Source organism: Cervus elaphus, chromosome 7 (genome assembly GCF_910594005.1).
Source record: "Cervus elaphus chromosome 7, mCerEla1.1, whole genome shotgun sequence".
Taxonomy (NCBI): domain Eukaryota; kingdom Metazoa; phylum Chordata; class Mammalia; order Artiodactyla; family Cervidae; genus Cervus; species Cervus elaphus.
This window is the reverse complement of record NC_057821.1, coordinates 45,297,082-45,318,302: the sequence shown is the minus strand read 5'-3', so window position 1 is coordinate 45,318,302 and position 21,221 is coordinate 45,297,082. Positions and strand designations below refer to the sequence as shown.

Sequence of the window (21,221 nt, the reverse complement as noted above, 5' to 3'; positions counted from 1 at the left end):
AAACCCGTTTGGTATACACAGCCTGATTCAGCTGTGACATCCTGCATAAACATGAGCCATGTGACATACGGGCTTCCCTCCTCGCTCAGTCAGTAAAGACTCTGCCTGTGGTGCTGGAGACCTGGGTTCAGTCCCTGGGGCGGGAAGATCCCCTGGAGGAGGGCATGGCAACCCACTCTAGTATTCCTGCCTGGAGAATCCCATGGACAGAGGAGCCTGGTGGGCCACAGTCCAGGGGTCACAGAGTCAGACACGACTGGGCGACTACACGACCACCATAGGACATGTATGAGTTGCTGGCCAAACAGAATTGATTGTTTTTCCTTCTTACTGGCTCACCTTATTGACGGCCCCATTTTGTTACGGGGAGGGGGGTTGAATATGGAATCCCTACAGTCGTCTTTGTTGTCTCTTCTTCCCCCCTGGCTCCCCTTCCCTCCTTATCCTTGCTCACAAAGACAAGTTTTTCCTCTTTGGATTATCTCACACACCTGCGCGCACGCGCATGCACACACACACACACACACACGTGCACGCGCTTTTGGCAGCTTCTGCAGTACCTCACTTACCCCTTTGCTAGGAGGGATGTCATAGACTCCTTGAGGCTTTATTTCTCCCACTGGGACAGAAAACATGGGGCCCTTCACAGAGGACGGCGGGATGTCGTACACCTGGGGAGAAACACCCAAGTTACCCGGCGTGGAAACACTTGTCATTTTATTTATTTATTTTAAATTTACACATCTATTTTTGGCCGTGCTGAGTCTTTCTTGCTGTGCGGGCTTTTCTCTAGTGATGGCTCGAGGAGGCTGCTCTCTAGCTGCGGTGCGGGGGCTTCTCGTTTTGGGGGCTTTTCCGGTTGCAGAGCCCCGGCTCTAGAGCACAGGCTCAGTCATTGTGGCTCGGGGGCTGAGTTGCTGCGTGGCATGTGGGATCTTCCAGGACCAGGGATCGAACCCATGTCTCCTGCACTGGCAGGCAGTTTCTTTACCACTGAGCCACCGAGAAAGTCCTACTTGTTATTTTGCTATGTACCAAATTTTTAATGATGGATTTGTTTACCAGGTTATATAGTCCCTTGCCCTTTGGCTGAATTCTATGTAATAAAAATTGATGGAATTTTTGAATTTTGGGTTCTTTGACTTAGAATGAATATAAAAATGATCTTAGGTGAAAAAAAAAATCTGCACTGTGTGTACTTTATTATTTTTTAAATGAATTTAATGGTTTGTGGCTGCACCGCACAGCATGAGGGGATCTTGGTTCCCTGAGCAGGGATCCAACCTGTGCCCCCTAACCTTTGGATCTCCAGGGAATTCCCAACACTGTCTGTACTTTAAAGTGTAGTTAAAACTTTACACTCCCTGAGAAAAGGATAAGCAACAAAAGCTTCGTGTGATCCAAGCCTCGGATTCCTTAAAAAAGCAAATCCAGAAAACAAGTAATACTGGCCCCTGGATAGACAACTTAAATAAAGCTTCACATGAAATGTGCAGATTTTTGTGAACTTCCCCTTCCTCTGGAGCCCAGAAGCAGAGCTGCCCGAGGTGCCCCTCTCCCTGGTGACGACCATGTGCTTGGTACGCACCCCGTGAGCCGTCTGGAAAGGAGGGACATCGTAGACGTCCTTTTGGTATCTGGTCGGGTACTCGTACACATAGCCGTGGCTTGTCCTCACCGGCGTGATCACCTGTGGATGGGAAGACACGAGTAAACTTCCAAGCCGAGTCCTGAGGGCACCTGGAAGCCTCGTAATCAGACACTCCGCCCCCATCGCTCCCCCACTAGGAAAACAAAAGAAAGGGAAGAGACCAAAAGAAGGAGGCAAGGAGACACCAAGTCAGTCAACTTTCAAATCCCTCTTGAATCGCAGTGAAGAACCAGTCCCTGAAATCTCTCTGCCTTCCCCATGGTAACAAAATCACCTCAAAGCTGGTCAGACCAAGTCCCGATTCCCAAAAGGTACTTGAAGGGAGTGTGTTCATTCGCTTCAGTTGTGGCTGGCTCTTTGGGACCCCCCTGGACTGTAGCCCACTAGAGTCCTCTGTCCATGGGATTCTCCTGGCAAGAATACTGGAGTCGGTTTCCATTTCCTCCTCCAGGGGATTTTCCTGACCCAGGAATCGAACCTGCATCTCTTGCATTGCAGGCGGATTCTCTGCCCACGGAGCCATCTGAAAATCCCACTTGAAGGGAGAATTGTGTTTAAATCATGAAAGTCCTAGATCAACCCTCTGGAGCACAGCATAATGAAAAAGAAAAAAGGGCTCTGAAACCATTTGTAAAGTGAATAGTGTAAATAGAGTTGAACCACTTAAAATTCCTCTCATACCTTCCCCAGGAAGCCTCTTCATCTGACCTGATTATGATTATAACTAAAATTCCATAGGCCATGAATTCCATAGGCTTATGAAGCTAAAGCTCACACAGCTCAGCTGCCTGAGATGCCTCCAGGAGTTTTCATGCTAACGAATGAAATGCATGAAATACTGAGTCCTGGAGCCGACCAGGAAGAGAGCTCAGGTCTAGTCATTTTCCCATTTCCACCAGGGAAGCAAACATCCAGACGGTGCCCACGATCAAGTGATGTCAGATGTCAGACACACTCATCGCAGCCCAGCATCTGGAACTAATGTCAATGAAACAAACCTCACCCGCCAGGCTCGTATTTTCATATCTACACGCCCCACTGTGTCCTAAGCACGGGTAGAGAAATGACTGGAACTTAATCTCCTTTGAAAATATATTTAATCCCCCCCAGAGCTTCTAAATGACCAGGGTCTTGTGTCTGCCTCACCCCTGTGGGGGGACATGCTAACAGCACCCAGCTCAGTAATTGTCCTTGACATTTGTGAGACCAGACATCGCAGATTAGGAAGAGCTGGTTGTTCCCTGAGAAACCATCATCTTTTATCCTTTCTCTAATGTGAAAACTCTGGCGTCAGGCTGCCTACGAAAGTATGCAAAAAATGCTCACATCCGTCTTACCCCGAAATGGGTGGAACTCAGCCAAAAGCGCCAGTGCCCTTCTCCCTGGGGGCTCTAAATGCCTGGGTTCAATTTGCTTTTTAAATCCCTGGTGCTTGTAGCTGATTATGTCTCGCAAGGAAGGTAAAAGAGATTAGTATGCAGCCACCAGCCCAGCCCACCTCTCCACTGCCTCGGGTTTAAAAAAGGAGTCTTGCTTTAAGGTTTGTTGGCACAGAGCATACAGAACCACTTCACAAAGTGGCTACTGTATGGTGCAGGGCAAGTCCTGCTTTTTAAAGCAGGATGCTGGTCCCTCAGAAAAGATACACTGTGTTCCCCATGCCCTTAGATGATTTATTTTTTTCTTCACTCACTATTGTCCAGGAGGGACATGAAGTACCTTCTCTTCCTCTATCTCATCAGCTCCTCTATTTATAGCTCTCTGTTTTGGCTCTCTAATAGAACCTACTCACAACCCTGCTTTTGTTCGTCTACAAGCTTCTAAGAGTGGATTCTATCCAAGGCTGCCAAGTTAGTAATAACGCTAATGGAAAATCAAGGCTGGTTATGCTGAAGGCCAGCCGCAGGGCTTCATCTTTAGTTTGAAAAAGGGAGGGGGGCTGGGAGATAGATGGGGTGGTGCTGGTATCTGAAAATAGCCCTTGGTACATGTAAACAGGAGGCGCGGTCTCAGGAAGGCGGGTCCCGGTGAGGCTCTGCCTTGCCTGTGCCGATGGTCCCTGGCAGAGGGCATCCAAGCTCCCCAGTATTCAACACCTCACTTCCTGACAAATGTCACCGAACTCCTGCGTGCTCCCTCTTTCTCATTTAGAGGATGCCTGTGGTTATCTTTTTTTTTTTTTTTTTAAACTTTGCATTCCAAACCAGTCATTTTCCTTGTTTATGCATTAAAAGAAACAGATGGTGAAAACCACAGGGGGGGAAAGCCGACAAAATACAGCCTCCCTGGACGTGACCATCCAACACACACGGGTCCACAAATGGCAAGAAGAGGGGACCCGGCCGTGCATCTAGTCAGACGCGGGCGGGGCACAGCGTGAGGTCCCCTGTGCCGCCTGGGAGGACGGAGAGCTGGACGCCTTGCCTTCTGGACCGTCTCCTCCTCGCCCCACTGCTTGGTCACTTTCATGCCAATTGCGTGTTCTCTCCCCAGAGCAAAGTGCTGACTGTTCTGTACCTTACAAAGTATCCAGTTTTGTGGTTTAAAAGGCCAGTTTCTTACTGCTTGACAAAGTCCACAAAAACCTTTCTCCTCTCCCAGGATCACTGAACCCCAGCCTACGAGCAACACCAAGGTCTGGCTCAGGGGAACGTACATTTGGGGCGAAATCTCCTGGGCGTTTGCACAGCAGGCAAGGCACGGATGCTCCACACAAAGGGTGTCTTAAAAACTAATTTTCTCAATGAAATCAGGTCAGGCTTTTCATTTCCTTTCTCCCTCCGTTTGTTTTTCTTTCCTGCATTCCTTTCGTTCTGCGTACTTATTTATAGTTACAAGGGCTTAGCCTTAGGAATTACCAAAGTGACCTCTTAATTCCTGACTGATGCCACAAAGAGGGGGCAAATTGTGGCCTTCCCGGGGCTCTGTGACCAGCTGCACCTGAAACTGTTTTCCTGGTTCTCCTGAAGAGGGTTTTCTGCCCAGGTAAGGAATCCACCCTTCCTGGGATGTTTGTATACTTATCATTCGTGTCAACTAATGGAAGAGTCTGAAGGTGGATCTCTGAGAAGAGCTATGGAGGAAAGGGCAGACTGTAGACATGTGGAAAGGGGACAGTCCATTGAATAAATCTTTGAGGCTGGATCCCAGCAGGGGAGGATCAAAGTTTGGGAACTGGGGTTATCTTAACTCTCTACTAAATTTTTTTTTCAGATTTTAAAAAATTTATTGGAAGACAATTGCTTTTCCATGTTGTGTTGTTTACCATATGACCCAGCAATCTCACTACTGGGGATATACTCTGAGAAGACCATAATTGGAAAAGACACATGTACCCCAATGTTCATTGCAGCACCATTGATAATAGTCAGGACATGGAACCAACCTAGATGTCCATCAACAGATGAATGGATAAAGAAGTTATGGTACATATATACAATGGACTATTACTCAGCCATAAAAAGGAGTGCATTTGAGTCAGTTCTGGTGAGGTGCATGAATCTAGAGCCTGTTATACAGAGTGAAGTAAGGCAGAAAGAGAAAAATATTGTATATTAACGTACATATAATGAAATCTACTAATTCTGCTTGTAGAAAAAGCAAGAAAATGCACAGGGCTTACCCCGTCCCATACTTTAGTTCGCATCATTTTGTGCCTCAGATTCTGGGCAGCATGTGCTCTTTAGAGATGCTATTAAGACTTCCATGTTTCCTAATTTTGAGACCCGTGCATGCTGAGATTTGAAAGATGGGGTGTCTGTGTCTAGGGTGGCAGGGAGGGTTAGGGGACACTGAAAACCGCCAGGTGTGAGAGTCACTGGGCCGGGACGGAGCCCTGGGTCTGTCACCCGTGTCTCTACATTCCGTTGGCCTGAGTTTGCACCTGTAGCAGGGCCCAGGCCTGATGCGGAGCTGCCTGTGTGCTGAGCAGGTCGGGGGAAGGGAGAGACACGCTGAGATCCTGTGCTGGGGGCACAGAATTCCTGCCCTTCTGAGAGGTGGCAGCCAGTCCTCGGCTCCAGCCAGCTGCCATCTTGAAAAAAATACTCCCTGTGTTGCCGGATCTTTCCAATTTTCACGAGAAGCCAGAAATCTGGGTTTTCATGTGATATCTGGTTTTCAAAATTGGCTCAACTATTTCAAACAGCATCTTGGCCAACGACACATGTCTCTGGCCCCCAGGTGCCGGTCCTGACTTTCATCTGTGTATTTCTTCCTCCCCCAGCCCCCTCAGTCTGAGGGCAGAACCCCAAAGCTCTTCACCAGTTCCGTGCTTCGGCAAGACGGAAGCACTCCATTTTCCCCAGGCACCCTGCGTGTCTCACCTCTGTGCTCCCTCTCATGCTGTGTCTTTGTGCAAGATGCTCGACTTTCTTTCCTCCTATGCAAACTTGATTCAATTTTTGGGCCAACCTGAGTGCCCCTCTCCCACAAACCCTTCCCAGACAGATACATCTCCATCCTTGGAACTGACTGTGTGTGTACCCACATCTCTAACAGTGCTTATCCCTTGAGGACTGACTGTTTCAGACTATCTCATCTCTTTTCTTCTCACTGTGAGCATGGAGACAGGGCTGAGCGCCGTGCCTTGAATGTAGTAGATTTCGGATAAAGGTATAGACTGAATATGGTAAAAAGAAGGCAGTAAAGGAGAACTCGGGCCTTTTCTTAAGCAAAGTGGTGTGGCTCTGCAGAGGGGAATTACAGATGATGAGGTCGGTTTCCAGTTAGGTCAGCTCTAGGATGAGTGGCACCCGTGGGAGGAGGGGCGTGGCTTATCAGCCACCCAGGGCAGTGCTGTGCAAGCGGGGTGGCCAGCAGAGCAGGGGGAGCCTTGGGTAGAGCTGAGAAATCAGAAACCGTGGAAGGATTTTATCACCTGCAGCACTCTTTGGTGCAAACCACAGCTGGATGGGAGCCAAGAAGGGCCACTAGCTGGTTTCCTTTTCCCCAGCCTAGGGCCTGCATGTGACCCAAACACCTGCATTCTTAGCTGCAGGCCAGAAACACATGGGGGAGTTTTGCAAAAAGGAATGAAAACAAACTCTGCTTTTTGCCTTCACATCAGAAAGAAGATACAGTAGAAAGGACCAGGGGTCATGCTTTCTCTAGTTCTGAACACAGGGGACAGGCCCGTGTCACATGAAACCTCGGACCGAAGGCCAAGGTCACACTGGGTCTCTGGCTCATTGAAAGGATTAGGTCTGATGAGGGGAGTGATGGAGAACGTAGGCTGGACGCAGGCAGAGCTGGGTGTGGACCCTGGTTCTACCGCTTAGGAGCCAGGAGGACACGGCCATGGTGTTTGTCCATTCTAAGGCTGCTCCCTCACTGTTGTTTAGTCGCTAAGTCGTGTCTGACTCTTTTGTGACCTCATGGACTGTAGCCCGCTGGGCTCCTCTGTCCATGGGATTTCCCAGGCAAGAATACTGGAGGGGGTTGCCATTGCCTCCTCCAGGGGATCTTCCTGACTCAGGGATCGAACCCACACATCTCCTGCCTTGCAGGCAGATTCTTTACCACCTGAGCCACCAGGGAAGCTTGCTCCTCATTAGGAGCATATAAATGATAATACTTATAGGCTATTAGGAGTATTAAATGAGATCAAGTACACAGGGGACCGGGCATAGCGTAAAGCTGTCAGCCTCAGCTATTTTTATCATAATCGTTACCTAGGTTATGCAGATTTTACTTTTGGACTTAAACTGGGCAGAAGGTAATTCAGATCAACCATCCTAATGAAGACAGCTTTAAAAAAGTGAGGAGATAATATGAAAAATCCTCTTGAGGGTATCAAAAGTTAAAAGATAGTAAAGAATTACCAGGTCAAAATAGAAAAGTGGAGAAGGGGGAACTTCCCTCGTGGCCTAGTGGTTGAGAATCTGCCTTGCAATGCCAGGGGGGCAGGTTCGAGCCCTGGTTAGGGAAGTAAGATCCCACATGCTGTGGAGCCACTGAGCCTGCCTGCCACAGCGAAAAGGTCCCACGTGACGTGGTGAAGCTCTCGTGTGCCACAACTAAGATCTGACGCAGCCAAATAGGTTTTAAAAAGAAGATGAAGAAAAGGAAAATGGAGAAGAAATTCACAGAGAGAAGCCCTGAATTCTGAGGTTGCTTTTCTTCCGGGCATTTGCTGACCTAAAATAGGTATGAGAGCCCACACTGTGTTTTCTCAGCTTCTATGGGTGAGGGGACTTGAGGGCTCGTCAAGGTAGAAACCATGAAAACCATCCTCCAGTTTGGGTTGGGACCTTAATGGCTGCGTGGGAAAGTAAGGATTAACCGGAAGAGAACCTACCCTTGTACAGGCCGGAGCTAGGTTTTGAGTCATCACGGTGGGCAAGAACATCTCAAAGCCCGAAATTAGACTTATGTGCACTTGTGAGGCTGGCAGAGAGAAGTGAAATCCTCTCTGAAAGTACAGAACGTCTTGATAGGCCTTCGATGATCTCTACCAATATTAAAAAAAACCCCACAATGTCCAACACACAGTCAAAGATAACCAGGAATGCAGGAGATAAGGCAAGAGAAATAAGAACAAAACAGCCAATTCCTGCTTCCTTCCTAATAGGATGAGGTTGTCTGATCACAAATCTCAAGGCCACTTGCTTTCAAAATGTTACATGATTAAACAGCAGAAGAAAACCAAATTTAATCATCCTTAGATCTAAGTCATGTAGAAAGACACCGACCTCTGCAAATGTATAAAGTGTTCCGGAAGCTGTCTATGAGGCAATGGAAATTTCATACTAAAGCAGGACATGACAAAAGACTTTGGCCCTGGTGATCATGAGCGGATTTACTTGGATTACTGTTTTACTTTGGTCATATCAGTGTTACCATTATCACAGTTATCACCGTAACAGCAAGAGACACACCAGAAAACCCAGACACACCAGACACACCGTAGAAAACCCCAGGAGAAAGCGTGCTTTGTAATGTGAGAGATACAGAGATTTACCCCAAAAGAAAGACAGCAAAGAACCTAATCCAAGAGACTACTGAGTTTCTCCTCGGTGGATTTCTTTTCAGTGGGCTGGGTTTGTCAAGAGGCTCTCACGGAGAAGTGAGGCGCATATGCATGAAGACTGCTTAGAAGCAAAACACTTTCTTTCCAGACAACTTCTGCTCACAAGGCATCACTTGTACCAAGGTCTCAGCGAGTCTCCTTGGAGGCACTGCTTCCCGTGGACATCCACTGAAACTTCTTAAAGCAGAGCTGGTGGGCGCTGGGGAGGGGGCGCAGCAAAGCAGAGGCCCTGCGGTTAGGGGAGCTTCCGCAAGACATTGCTCATTCAGGGGGCACCGAGCAAAGTGGGGAGGGAGCCGGCTGTGCCCCGAATGAAGACAGATCCTTCCCGCCCTCAAGCCGGTGAAAGCCCATTACTAGGGTCTCAGGCCCCCTCAGCTTCTGCGCTCCCTTAACCCCAGCCCTACGGCTCATCTGCTTATCTCAAATTCTCATCTCCCTCCGCCTACTCGCGCTCCTGTTTTGACTCTTGCCCTCCTTCCGTGCTCCCGGCAACCGGAAGGAAGAACAAAAACAGAAAAAAAGATGCAGAAAAGTCCTCCCGTTTGAGAGAAAGCATCGGGCGGAGTGCATGAGAGCCCGGGCCAGGATGCAGAGGAGCACAAGGAATTTCAGCCCCATCGGTCCTGTTCTTGTAGCGTTTATTAACGTGTTTTTTTTTTTTTTCTTGACGTGGACCATTTTAAAACTAATTAAAAAATTGTATTTGTTTATGTTTGCCTGTCCTGGGTGTCTGCTGCTGCGTGTAGGCGTTTCTCTAGCTGGGGAGGGCAGGGGCGGCTGTCTGGTTGTGGTGTGAAGGCTTCTTTCTCATTCCAGTGGCTTCTCTTGTGCAGAAAGGGCTCGCAGTGCAGGCTTTAGTAACTGCAGCACGTGGGCTCACGAGTGGCGGCTCCCGGGCTCAATAGTTGTGGCACCGGGACTTAGATGCTCTGCCACATGTGGGATCTTCCCGGATCGGGGATCGAACCCACATCTCTGGCATTGGCAGGTGGATCCTTCACCACTGAGCCACCAGGGAAGCCCTGATGTGGACCATTTATAAAATGTCTTTGTTGGATTTGTTACAGTATTGCTTCTGTTTTATGTTTTGTTTTTTTCAGCTACGAGGCATGTGGGATCTTAGCTTCTCCACCAGGGATCGAACCCACCACCCCCAGCACTGGAAGGTGAAGTCTTAAAACCACTGGATCAGCTCCAGGGAAGTCCCCTAATGTTTTCTTCTTATTATTATTGCTATCATTATTCATAGTTCTACAGTGGATGTATGTACATATCAAAAATTACAAAATAGGATTTTTTAAAAGTTTTAACAAAATTTTAAAAAATAATAAGAAATTCCACTTGGAAGGGGTAGGAAGGAGTCTTCTGTAACTGTTTTAATCTCTGTGTTCCATGATTTAATTCCATGTCCCCCTCTACAATCCAAAGCAACATTAGGAATGGTCTGAATTCCACAATCCTTTGCTTCTGATACCCAGATAACACTTCCCCGGTGGCATTAGTGGTAAAGAACCCACCTGCCAATGCAGGAGACGTAAGAGATGTGGGTTTGATTCCTGGGTCGGGAAGATCCACTGGAGGAGGGCATGGCAACCCACTCCAGTATTTTTTCCTGGAGAATCCCTGGGACGGAAGAGCCTGGGGGGCTTCGGTCCATAGGTTTGCAAAGAATTGGACATGAATGAACTGACTTAACACGCACAACGCCTCAGTAACGGACCAGTGGGGCTGACCCTTGAAACCAGCAGAGTAGGAATGTGTGTGACCAGCTCCTGGTGCTCTGCCCTACGGCCTCGTCAAGAACTGGGCAACCCAGGTGGTGCTCAGGAAATGTAATGGGTAACTGATGAGAAGTGAAAAAGCGCCACTGTGCCATAGTGGTTACAGCACATATTCATCACCTCGACACTAACAGCGCCAAAGACTATCTGAATTCAAAAGCAGGCCTCACTGATTAGCAGTCATCTTTTTGCCTTTTCCTAGATATATGTGGAAAGTAAAATTAGATGGCTTCCCGTCTATCCTTAATCCCTCAACACAGTGTTTTATTTATACTGTCTCTGGGACTTGTGCATTAACAAGGGTATTTCAATTTCTAAAACTGCCTGTTGGAAAGGACTTATTTTACCTAAATGGCCTTAAAAAGCATTAACAGAGCCACCCAGTATCTATTCCATCTTATAATAACCTCTTTGTCTTAAAGCTCATAGACGGTGTGACCCATTCCCTTTAAAGAAAACCCCAGGAAAAGAAACATCAGTATTATTAGTGGCTGCTCATGAGAGCTTGGATCCCATTTTCAGAAACTGCAAAGTTACAGGGGTTTGTCTGTTTAAAATACAAGATGACTCCTTGCTTTTCTGCGACCAGAGGAAATGCCACAAGTTGCCTACACTAGATTTATTAATTCTCTATAAATTCTCTCTGCTCTGCTTGGGTGTAGCAGTGAGCTCATTTATTTACTTGCATAGCAACAATATAATGAAAACTGAGTCTGGCCTTAGAAATACACCCTCCTGGGCCGTGTCCATGGTTAACCCTTCCTAATGCTTCTCCTGTATGCGTCGAGAGCTCTCCCCCTGTATTTGGGGAGGTGATCGGCTTTCCTTCAAGGACATTTGGATGTCTGGTTTTAGGCTAGAACGAAGCCTTTTGCTAGCCACGCGAAAATCACGGCCGAGTCCTTTTTCCAAATGAGAAAAAAGTCCCTGAAGCTCAGAGGTGGAACGGCGCTCTTGGGTCCTGCTCCTTTGACATGGCGTTTGGACGGCAAACCACTCTGCAAACAGTGGCCCAATTGTTAGACCCCCAGCACGTCTCCCCGCTGCTTTCAGGAAGCGCTTTGTGTCGCAAGTGCTAAAGCAATATTTAGTTATGGAGTGACCAAGTGCCAGAGAGCAGCTAGGAGCATTTAAACGTGAAAGAACATGTTGGGAAATGACGTCCGGCTTTTGCAAGTGTTTGAGGTCTTTCTCTGGACAGGGCTGAATACAGCCCATGACAGAGTTGGGCACAGCACAGCCTTTTTTTTTTTTTTTAATATATCCTGAGGCCCGAAATGTTCTTTGAGTGAAAACTATAAAAGGCGCAAGCATTTTGGTTCTTTTCTTGTCCAAATAAATTCAACAAAACACGAAGCACAAAATCTAGATTTTTGACTCGTATTTCAGAGAGGTGCTCACAGACTGCCTGAAAGAGATGTGATGATGGGAAGAGGGAAGGGTGAGAATTTCTGCATCCAGATGCCTCTGGGTACCATTTCCTCCTAAATAGGATGAGGGAAGATGCTGTGACTTAACTGGAAGAAAAGGGTGATGGCGGGCGGAGGCGGCTCATGTGGTGGAACCTGGTGGCGGATCTGAAAGGCGCTGACCCAGGGTTGCGGCAGGGCGGTCGCTTCGAGAGGCACCAGACCCATCAAGGATTCTGCCGAGCCCGGAGGATTAAACAGGAAAATGGGCAGAACACGAGTCCCAGGACGACACTCTCTGAGCTCTTGGGAACAAGGCAGGCATGAGCGCTCCTAACAAGATGCCCCTGCGAAGTGTTCTCTGTATTGGGATTCGCTCTGCTGCCCCCGCCCCCCGGCTCCCCACCCTGCCCCCCGCCACCGGGCTCTTGTCTACTCCTTGCTCTTTTTTTTTTTTTTTTGAAATCTAATTTTTTTTTCATTTTTTTCATTAGTTGGAGGCTAATTACTTTACAATATTGTAGTGATTTTTGCCATACATTGACATGAATCAGCCATGGATCCTACTCCTTGCTCTTTTAAGACACGGTTCTGCCTTCTAAGGGAGACTGTGGTTTCCAGATAAGAAGGTGGGTGGGATCCTAAAGGAAGGGTGTAAGAAGGACAGGCTCAAACGGAGGTGCCAACCTAAACTGACATCAATGCCCGGCTGTCTTTTCTTCTTTCTTAAGAATCTTAAGGCCAGGTCGTGTAATTAAACTTTTCAAGAGACTCTGGGAAAAGAATCAGATCAGGATATTTGGGTCATAAAATTTTAGCTAAGACCATTAAGCGATAACTCAACCCTACTCCCCATTTCACAGCTGAGGGGACTCAAGTTCAGAGGTTATTTAGCCGGGTGATGACGGGGGTGTGCCCCACCCCCTCCACCCCCCACCCGGGGGCCATGGAGACTGCACAGTGTTGATAGGCTTCACAGCGAACAAACTAGACATTACCTCTCTAACTTCGGGCTTCCCAGGTGACTCAGCGGTCAAGAATCCGCCTGCCAATGCAGGAGACATGGGTTTGATCCCTGGGTCTAGAAGATCCCTTGGAGGAGGAAATGGCAACCCACTCCAGTATTCTTGCCTGGGAAATCTCCATGGACAGAGGAGCCTGGCGGGCTACAGTCCACGGGGTCGCAAAAGAGTCAGACATGACTTAGCTACTAAACAACAACAATAACACCACCTCTCTAACTTCACAAATAAATACTCCTTAAACAAAGTTACTTCCTCATTCGAGAAGCAAAACTTGAGATCTGGGGAACTTATGTTTTCGAGGTGCCCCTTTCACTGGCAAGCCAGTTCTGGGAGATTTGACTGCGTCTGCTTAAATGAATTTATCCACTTGGAGCAATTTAAAGTCATGAGAAAAGCCGGTGTTGCCAATGATAAGAGAAAGGCATCACAGCAGTGTTCTCGGCAGTACCAGGGTCTTGACAGCATCCGGATGACCTGCTCAGGCCTTCTTTACAGAACCCGGATGACCTGCTCAGGCCTTCTTTACAGAACCTGGATGCCCTGCTCAGAGCTTCTGAGGGTCAGCCCACCCTGGAGCAGGAGATGCGGCCGGGCAGCGGGCATCTTGACTCTGACTCCCTCAGCCTCCAGGCCATGCTCTGGATCCGAGGTGGGAGCCTTTGGAAGTGACTTTCATTCTTTCTGGCCAACAGGACGCTTTTTAGCACCCAGGGCTCTGGTGAGCTGGAATTGCTCAGGAGTGTTTAAATATGCCTCTCACTTTAGGCCTTGGCAGCATCAGCCATTAGCTGGGATGTGAAAGTCATTAGCTTCAGAGTCAGACAGACGTGGGCTCAAATATGAATCAGACCTCTTCCTAGAACGATGTCCGTTAGCGAGGTCATGTCTCAGGCCTCAGAGCCCGCCCCTGGAAAGTGGAGGTGGTGAGGAACGCCTTAGGGGGCTGGTGGGGGGACTACATGAGATTATGTATGTAACATCCCTAATGTGCAAGCTTTGAGGGATCCCCGGGTCACCCCCACTTTAGATCTAAAATGATCTTTAGAACAATGAGTAACTTAATAACATGCTCAAGGTTAACTGTGGGTAAATGTGAAAACAAAAAACTGTTCTAAAAGCTGGTTTAAGTATGCCATGCTCTAAGGAAACCAAGTGCTATAAAAATGATTCAAACAAACCACATGTGAGTATGGCCTTGCTAAGGGGTTCTTTGTTCCAAAAGTTGATCTACTTTGGATCCCTTTAAGGGGCCGGGGCGGGGGCGGGGGGGAGACTGCTTGTGCTCTTCACAGGCTGCTGGAGTCACAACTTGGAAGGAAGACATACCTTCCTGAGTCACACCTGTGCAGTGAGTCACACTCAGATAGGAGTCACACCTGTGCAGTGAGTCACACTCAGATAGGAGCAGCCTGCCTCTCTGGATGGGGGCCTGGACCACGAGGTTTATGGCACAGCTATTCAGAACCAAGTGAATTTCTTTCTTTTTCTCCTATTTTTTGGCCACCCCTGTGCGGCATGCAGAATTTTAGCTCCCCCACCAGGGATCAAACCCATGCCCCCTGCAAAGGAAGAACAGAGTTTTAACCACTGGACTGCCAGGAACGTCGCCCAGATGCATGTCTGACTACACCTACCTCTGTAAGCACAATGTACTCAAACTAGTCTGCTTTTAAAGATGTGTTCAACCAATAGTGTCTCCGTTTTACCATCAAATCGCCAAAATTTATGTATTGTTTCCTCTCTCTCACAAATAGAGCATTGTCTACTAGGCTGGACAATACACTGCCTATGATGCTGACCCGTTCTCTCCGATAAGCACAGTCACGTAGCATGAAGTCATTCTAGGAGGGGACACTACCTCTGTTTGCTTTGGTGTGAGTCTGTAAGAAGTTACTAAATCATTCCTAGAAATATGCATTATCTCTGAGCTTTGTAACCAGTTGCAAAGGAGTTTGAAAGCTTTGGCACTGACCAAACAAAAAAGACCTTTGTTTGAAGGAGGTGTTACAATTTGCTCACCCCACTGGTGTGGGTGACTTGATGGTGAAGAAATACTTTTCATTTTTAAAGTGATGTCACAGAGTCCTTGAAATGCTCAAGGACCTCCAATTTTGTGTAAGATTTAAATTTAAAAAAAAATTTATTTGGTTGCATCAGATCTTAGTTGGGGCATATGGGATGTAGTTCCTTGACTAGGGATCTAACCTGAGCCCCCTGCATTGGGAATGCAGAGCCTTAATCACTGGACCACCTGGGAAGTCCCTAAAGATTTAAATTTTATCTTGACTTTGAAGGTAGAGATATTAGGTGAAAGTCCACTTTTCTGCACACCCCAAAGAGCCACGTATTGAGGGAAAAATTCATTAAATTAGAACTATCTTTATCTAGAAATGCACAATTCTGGAACAAGGTCATAGTTTATTGAGTTTATAAGTGAAGATACCCTCTACCTTGTCAAACTGTGATTCTCCCCAATATTATTCAGGGTGTGTATGTATGGTTTTGTGTGTGTGTGTCCATGTGTCTGTCTAGGAAGTGAACAAAGGAAAGTGAGGTGGAGTCAGAGTTTATCTTCTCTATTTCCTTTTAATCTATTTTTACTTGTTGGTAGACGAGTGGTACTCTAATAGCAGCCAGCTGGTTGGTAACTGAGTGCTGTCCCGGACAACCAGATTTCACAGTGCTTCACATCCCAATAAGGGAAGTCCTCTGCCCCCTAACCAAAGGCTTCGGAGGTGTGTGTAATTTATGATGACTCAGCGTCTAAGAAGGCACAAACGTTGTAGCTTCAAGTGTTGTTCATGGTTCTTATATTACCTTTCAAGGAATGGGCCTGGAAGACCTGGCTAACGTCTTTGAATCATTTCCTGCGAATATTGGGCTATGTCTCATTTTGGAAGGTAGGAAGTAGTCTTTATAAGGATGATGTCATGGGGTTTAGATAAATCTTAAAGGTTACTTGAGTTATCCACCTGGAAGCAGAATGTGCCCGGGCCTAGTCTATCATACACAGTATAAAGGTGGGCTGTTTCAATGTGCCTGTGAGCTGTGGTGGTAGTGGTCAAGAACTCGCTTGCCAATACAGGATATGTAAGAGACCTGGGTTAGATCCCTGGGTGGGGAAGATCCCCTGGAGGAGGGCATGGCAACCCACTCCAGTGTTCTTGCCTGGAGAATCCCATGGACAGAGGAGCCTGGCCGGGCTATAGTCCATGGGGTTGGTCTCAAAGAGTCGGACATTACTGGAGCGACTCAGCACACATGCGCGAGCTCCCTTAAGATTAGGTGAAATCTACAACATATTTTGGGACCCTCGAGGAGGGAGAAATTGCTGGGGTGCAGAGAACGCTTCCCAGAGGAGATAAGCATTGAAATGGGTTTTAAAGTATGAATAGGCGTTCACGGGTAGTACAGAGAAGGGAAGGCGGTAAAGAGTCGCATGTACAAAGGAGGCTCTATTCCTCAGCAGGAAAAGTTTGGTTCTCCTCTTTCGAGACTATACGAGTGTTAACTTATCCTGTTGTCTAAATTCGGCAAAATGCATACAAGTTATGCCTTCAGAAAAGCTGAATGTAACCTCGGTCATGCTTCGGATGCTCACTGGTGGTGAACAGATAGTTATGATTATAGAAGACAGGTGGTGACATTCTCCAAGACCCTCCTGGGGGAAAAGGACCATGTATTATCTGACACGTGTCATAACAGACTAATGCGCTGGAGGCCGGATCTGACTTGCGTGAGCTGGTGAAGGGGTGATAAGATCAGAACCACTTTTCAGCTATTGAAAGGTCAACTCAAATTAAATGCCTCCTTCCTTGCTTCTGCCTATGCATTCACTCATTGGCTGTTATCTGTGTGCCGATGGTTTGCGAGGAGCTTGGCCTACCACTGTAAAGAGGCAGCCATGTCAGCCTGGATGGCAGTCTGGGGGAGAATGGACACATGCGTACGTGTGGCTGAGTCCCTTCGTTGTTCAACTGGAACTATCACACCATTGTTAATCAGTTATACCCCAATATAAAATAAAAAGTTAAAAAAAATAAAAGAGAGTCAGCCATGGCCTCTGCCTGCCTTAATGGAATTTATAATTTAGCCCAAAACTGATTTCAGAAAGATGCAAAGGAAATCTAAATCCACTAGTTAGAATAAAAGCAATATGTTCCAAGAATCAGAGAAACACACATAATTCTCTGTGAAGATCAGGCACGAAACGAGTGAACGCAGGTGGCAGGTTTGGAGCTTTGAGGCAGAGAAATTTACCTCTTAGACCTTTGTAGACCTTGTGCTTTTGAAGTGTGGGTCTAAATCGTCCCCTCTAAACCATTCAGTTCTGTTCAGTTCAGTTCAGTCACTCAGTCGTGTCCGACTCTTTGGGATCCCATGAATCGCAGCACACCAGGCCTCCCTGTCCATCACCAACTCCCAGAGTTTACTCAAATTCATGTCCATCAAGTCGGTGATGCCATCCAGCCGTCTCATCCTCTGTCGTCCCCTTCTCCTCCTGCCCTCAATCCCTCCCAGCATCAGGGTCTTTTCCAATGAGTCAACTCTTCGCATGAGCCCCATATTAAGGACAATTTTGCCTTGAAAAAAATTGAGGACACTTTTAAAAAATATAATTCAGCTTTTCAAAAGCTTGGACTATGAGTAACTCATTTAATTTAGAAATGCCTGTGAGTTCTTGGCAATCACAGAGCATATTTAGAAGTCTTTGCAAAGTGAGAAGAATCTAACCTACAGATTGCTTTCACATGTAATGAAATAGTTATGACATCTAAATGTAACAATTAATGAGTTGACATTGTGTTGCTTCCGGCACATTTGTCTAAATGTTTACTAATTTCTATCAATTTCTATTTTGCAGTTTTCGTATTTTGGAGCCAAAGTTTTTTATTCAGTGCTCCAAGGTTCTCGTAGACACTGGGCATTCTGCCCACAGCGCCTAATGGATATAGCGGCCCTGCACACAAAACTCAGAGTGAAAGAGACCAATGAAATTAACTTAAGGTGTCAGTGTGGATGGTTTCCAGATAATTTGGGGAGTTCTTTCCACTCCGTGCAAAATTTCTGGAGAACCAAAGAAAGAGCCACACAGTCACGGGAATAGCATATACACTAGCAATAAAGCATTTGCATATTCAGTGCAGAGTATAGAACACAGAGATGATCGGTTCAAAAGAAACTCTGAGAAAGGAAAGAGAAACACAACGGAGAGGCACTCATTTTTTTAAGGCCCTGCTCTGCAAATCACTGTGGCCCTGGTCCTTTTCATACTGTGTATCATTTAATTCTCACAGCAACCCTAGGAGGTCCTTATGATTATTCCCATTTGACAGATGAGGAAACTAAAGTCTAAAGAAGTTCGATCACTTGTCAAGAGATTTACAGCTACAAAGAAACAGAACCAGGAGTTGACCTCCCCCAGAGCTCAGGCTCTTCTCACAATGCTCATGCTGTCTTCTTTCAGGAAAGGGTGGGGATGATATGATTTTCTATTTCTCTAACCACTGATTTAATAAGTGACGAATGTCATTTTCTGTGGATGGGATGCAGGAAGCGGGGTGGGGGCTGGAGTTTCCCGGAGAGCAAGGTTGAATTGATACGAGGCAGAATTCACTCTTTTTTTTTTTTTTCTGAGTGATTCATTAGTAGAAAAAACGTGGATAAAACTTCCAAAGCCCACAGGCTGTAGCAGCGTCAAGGGAATCTTTAACTGTGGAAAGTCCCGAATCACAGGTTGGAACGCATCCAGCCTCCTTCATAGCCCTGTCACAGCTCGTCTCCACCTGCCGTCCTGGACCACCTTCCCCAGCTATCCCAGGAGCTTCCTAAAATCCCCAGCTTCCCCGGGGCCTGGGAACCTGCATTTCAACTCACCTTCCCTCTCTTCTTTGCTGAGAGGTAAATTTTAAACCATACTTCAGTGGTTTCAGATTTTAGAACTACACTTCAGTGGTTCAGAGCCACATTCCACTGCCTTTTTTTCCTCTCCTTTAAGAGATTGTAAGGACTAGAGCGTAAGCCACCAAGAATAGCCAGTTCTGGGTTTACCACCATTTTGCAGACGGGAAATTAAAAGAGAAAACTGGGTATGGGGCTATTCAGCTGAGTCAGAACTATCCAATGAGAACTCAAACCAAACAAAGAAACAAAATTCCTGCAGGGGGGTTATCTTGGTACACACTTCCATGTACTGAGAGAAACTCTCGGGGCCTTGGCTGAAGTCACCAGTGTGATTCTCACCCAGTGAGAAGCTCCTGAGTCAGAGATTTTTCTTTTTTTTATGCACACAAAGAACTTTTTGCTTTATTCTTCTAAATCCCAAAGTGACAAAGATACTATCAATCAGTTTCTGGGTAGCATATGCCAGTATTTTTCTCACACTGAAAATTTGAAGGGAGAATGAGTTGTTTTTTTTTTAATTCTATTAGCTTTAAAAATTGAAGAAAAATCTGAGGCCAAAGCTCAGACCAGATGGGCATATATGTTTTTAACAAAATAAGTTAAAGAAACAGTTAATGTGTGTGTGCTACAGAAAAAAAATCATACCTCTTTACTTCATGTGTCAGGAATCAATTCAGTGTTTTTAAATTTTTCCACAAAAGATTATCTTCTCACTTTAACGTGAGAAAGCTGAGCGTAAGCAAAACTGTATTTCATGTTTCACTCTCTTAAATAATCAATCACAAAGTTACTTTTCAACTCGACACAGTAACAGACCATCACAGACAAGGATTCTGTAACTGAGGGAGATGCTGATGGAAGTTTTTAAAAAATCACTTTATTATTCTTTGATTTATTTTTATATTCTGGCTATCTACAGAGCATATAGGATCTTAGTTCCCTGACCAGGGATTGAACTCTTGCCCCCTGCACTGGAAGCAGAGTCTTAACCACTGGACCATCAGGGAAGTCCCGATGGGAGTTTTTAAAGCAGCTGTTGGTACTCAGAAGATTAAAATGACCTGTTAGCAGTCAAGCCCTCTCCACTACAACGAAGGAAGAAAGGAGGGAAGAAAAAAGGGGCATGCGCGAGAGAAAGAGCAGGAGGCGTGGAGGGAGGGCGAGGAAAGGAAAGAGGACGAGCCCAGTCCCGTGGGGTATGAGCGAGTGGTCCAGCGGACAGCATGGAGGTGGCAGCCCAGAGCCGGGGGCACTGAGACGGCTCGAGGTGAGGCCAGAGGTCTCACCGGGTGTTTGGCAGAGGAGAGCCCGGGCTATGCCTCCTGCCTCCCCACGTGAACAGCCTCAGACCTGGACTGCTCGAAGCTCCACCCTCGGGGGTCTGTCTGCCCCTGCGCTCCGTAAACCCTCCCCAAGGCCTGCAGCATCCTCCATGAAGGGCTGGCAGAGTGAGCGCCCTTCCAGAATCCGACTTCCTCCTATGGAGGAAGTCCTGCCTCTTGCTTAAGCATAAAACCTTTCACTGATTTTAGAGTTTAAAAAAAAAACCCAAAAACAAGTGCCCGAGGGTAACCTCAGCACTCCGACCTCCACCCAAGGGAAGGTGTGTCCAAGTCTCTCCCCTTTAAGTGGATGGAGGGCTCGGGAGTCAAACTGCGGAATAGTTACGGCAAACAAAATGGGAAGAAGTCTGAAGTTTCAGACTTTTCAGGCTTAGGACTAAAAAGGTTTAAGTCTGAAAATGAAAACATGTCACCTTCCTGCCAAAATAAACTGTGATGGAAGCTCAGACCCCACCACCTTTCAGCCAAGCATTTCCTGTCCTGCCACATCACCCCCACCTGCCTCACACCAGCTCCGATGAGGGAGGGCTATTTTTAAGATGCCAACAGCCAGGACCAAGAATGAGAGAAGTTATTTATTTATAGTTAACACCTCTTGAGCATTCTTTTTCTCCCCTATCTCCAGGCGATACAGGCCTGGCTTGACTCTCCCTTTGAATCTAAAATCCCTGGGATAAGAAGGACTATGAACTATCACAGGCGCCATCCATGACCCCTAGACTGGGATCGTCATCCTGGACAACACAAGTTGGAAAACTGTTCACTTTTTGAGGAATTCCTCCCACACCAGCTTGTGCGACATCTGTGCTCTTGAGCAGCATTTTGTAAAACACACATCTCATATAAAAGGTGACTTGAAAATACATTTGTGGCTTTGTAATTTAAAAGATTCCAGCAGTAAATCCCCCTACTCTTTTTTTCCAACAGAGGATTCCATTATCATGCAAATAGATATCCCATTATCTACCTGGGATTATAAACTCAGACTCTTGTATTGGGTTTTGCAAGGCAGGGCGTGTGTACTTATCACATTCTCTGCATCAACAAGCTCTTTCTGGTGTCTGGCTGGATCCTT

General features: G+C 46.7%; 1 protein-coding gene across 3 annotated transcripts in view; it reads right to left on the bottom strand.

The window, feature by feature from the left end:
- Window positions 1–21,221, bottom strand: part of NEDD9 (neural precursor cell expressed, developmentally down-regulated 9) — a 187,086-nt gene that overhangs the window by 8,921 nt on the left and 156,944 nt on the right. For all 3 annotated transcript variants that reach the window (XM_043908549.1, XM_043908548.1, XM_043908550.1), the window contains 2 exons: window positions 1,589–1,690; window positions 570–671 (listed from right to left, as the gene is read on the bottom strand). In XM_043908549.1, the coding sequence (XP_043764484.1) occupies window positions 570–671; window positions 1,589–1,690 (204 nt within the window). The remainder of the gene's footprint in view (window positions 1–569; window positions 672–1,588; window positions 1,691–21,221) is intronic.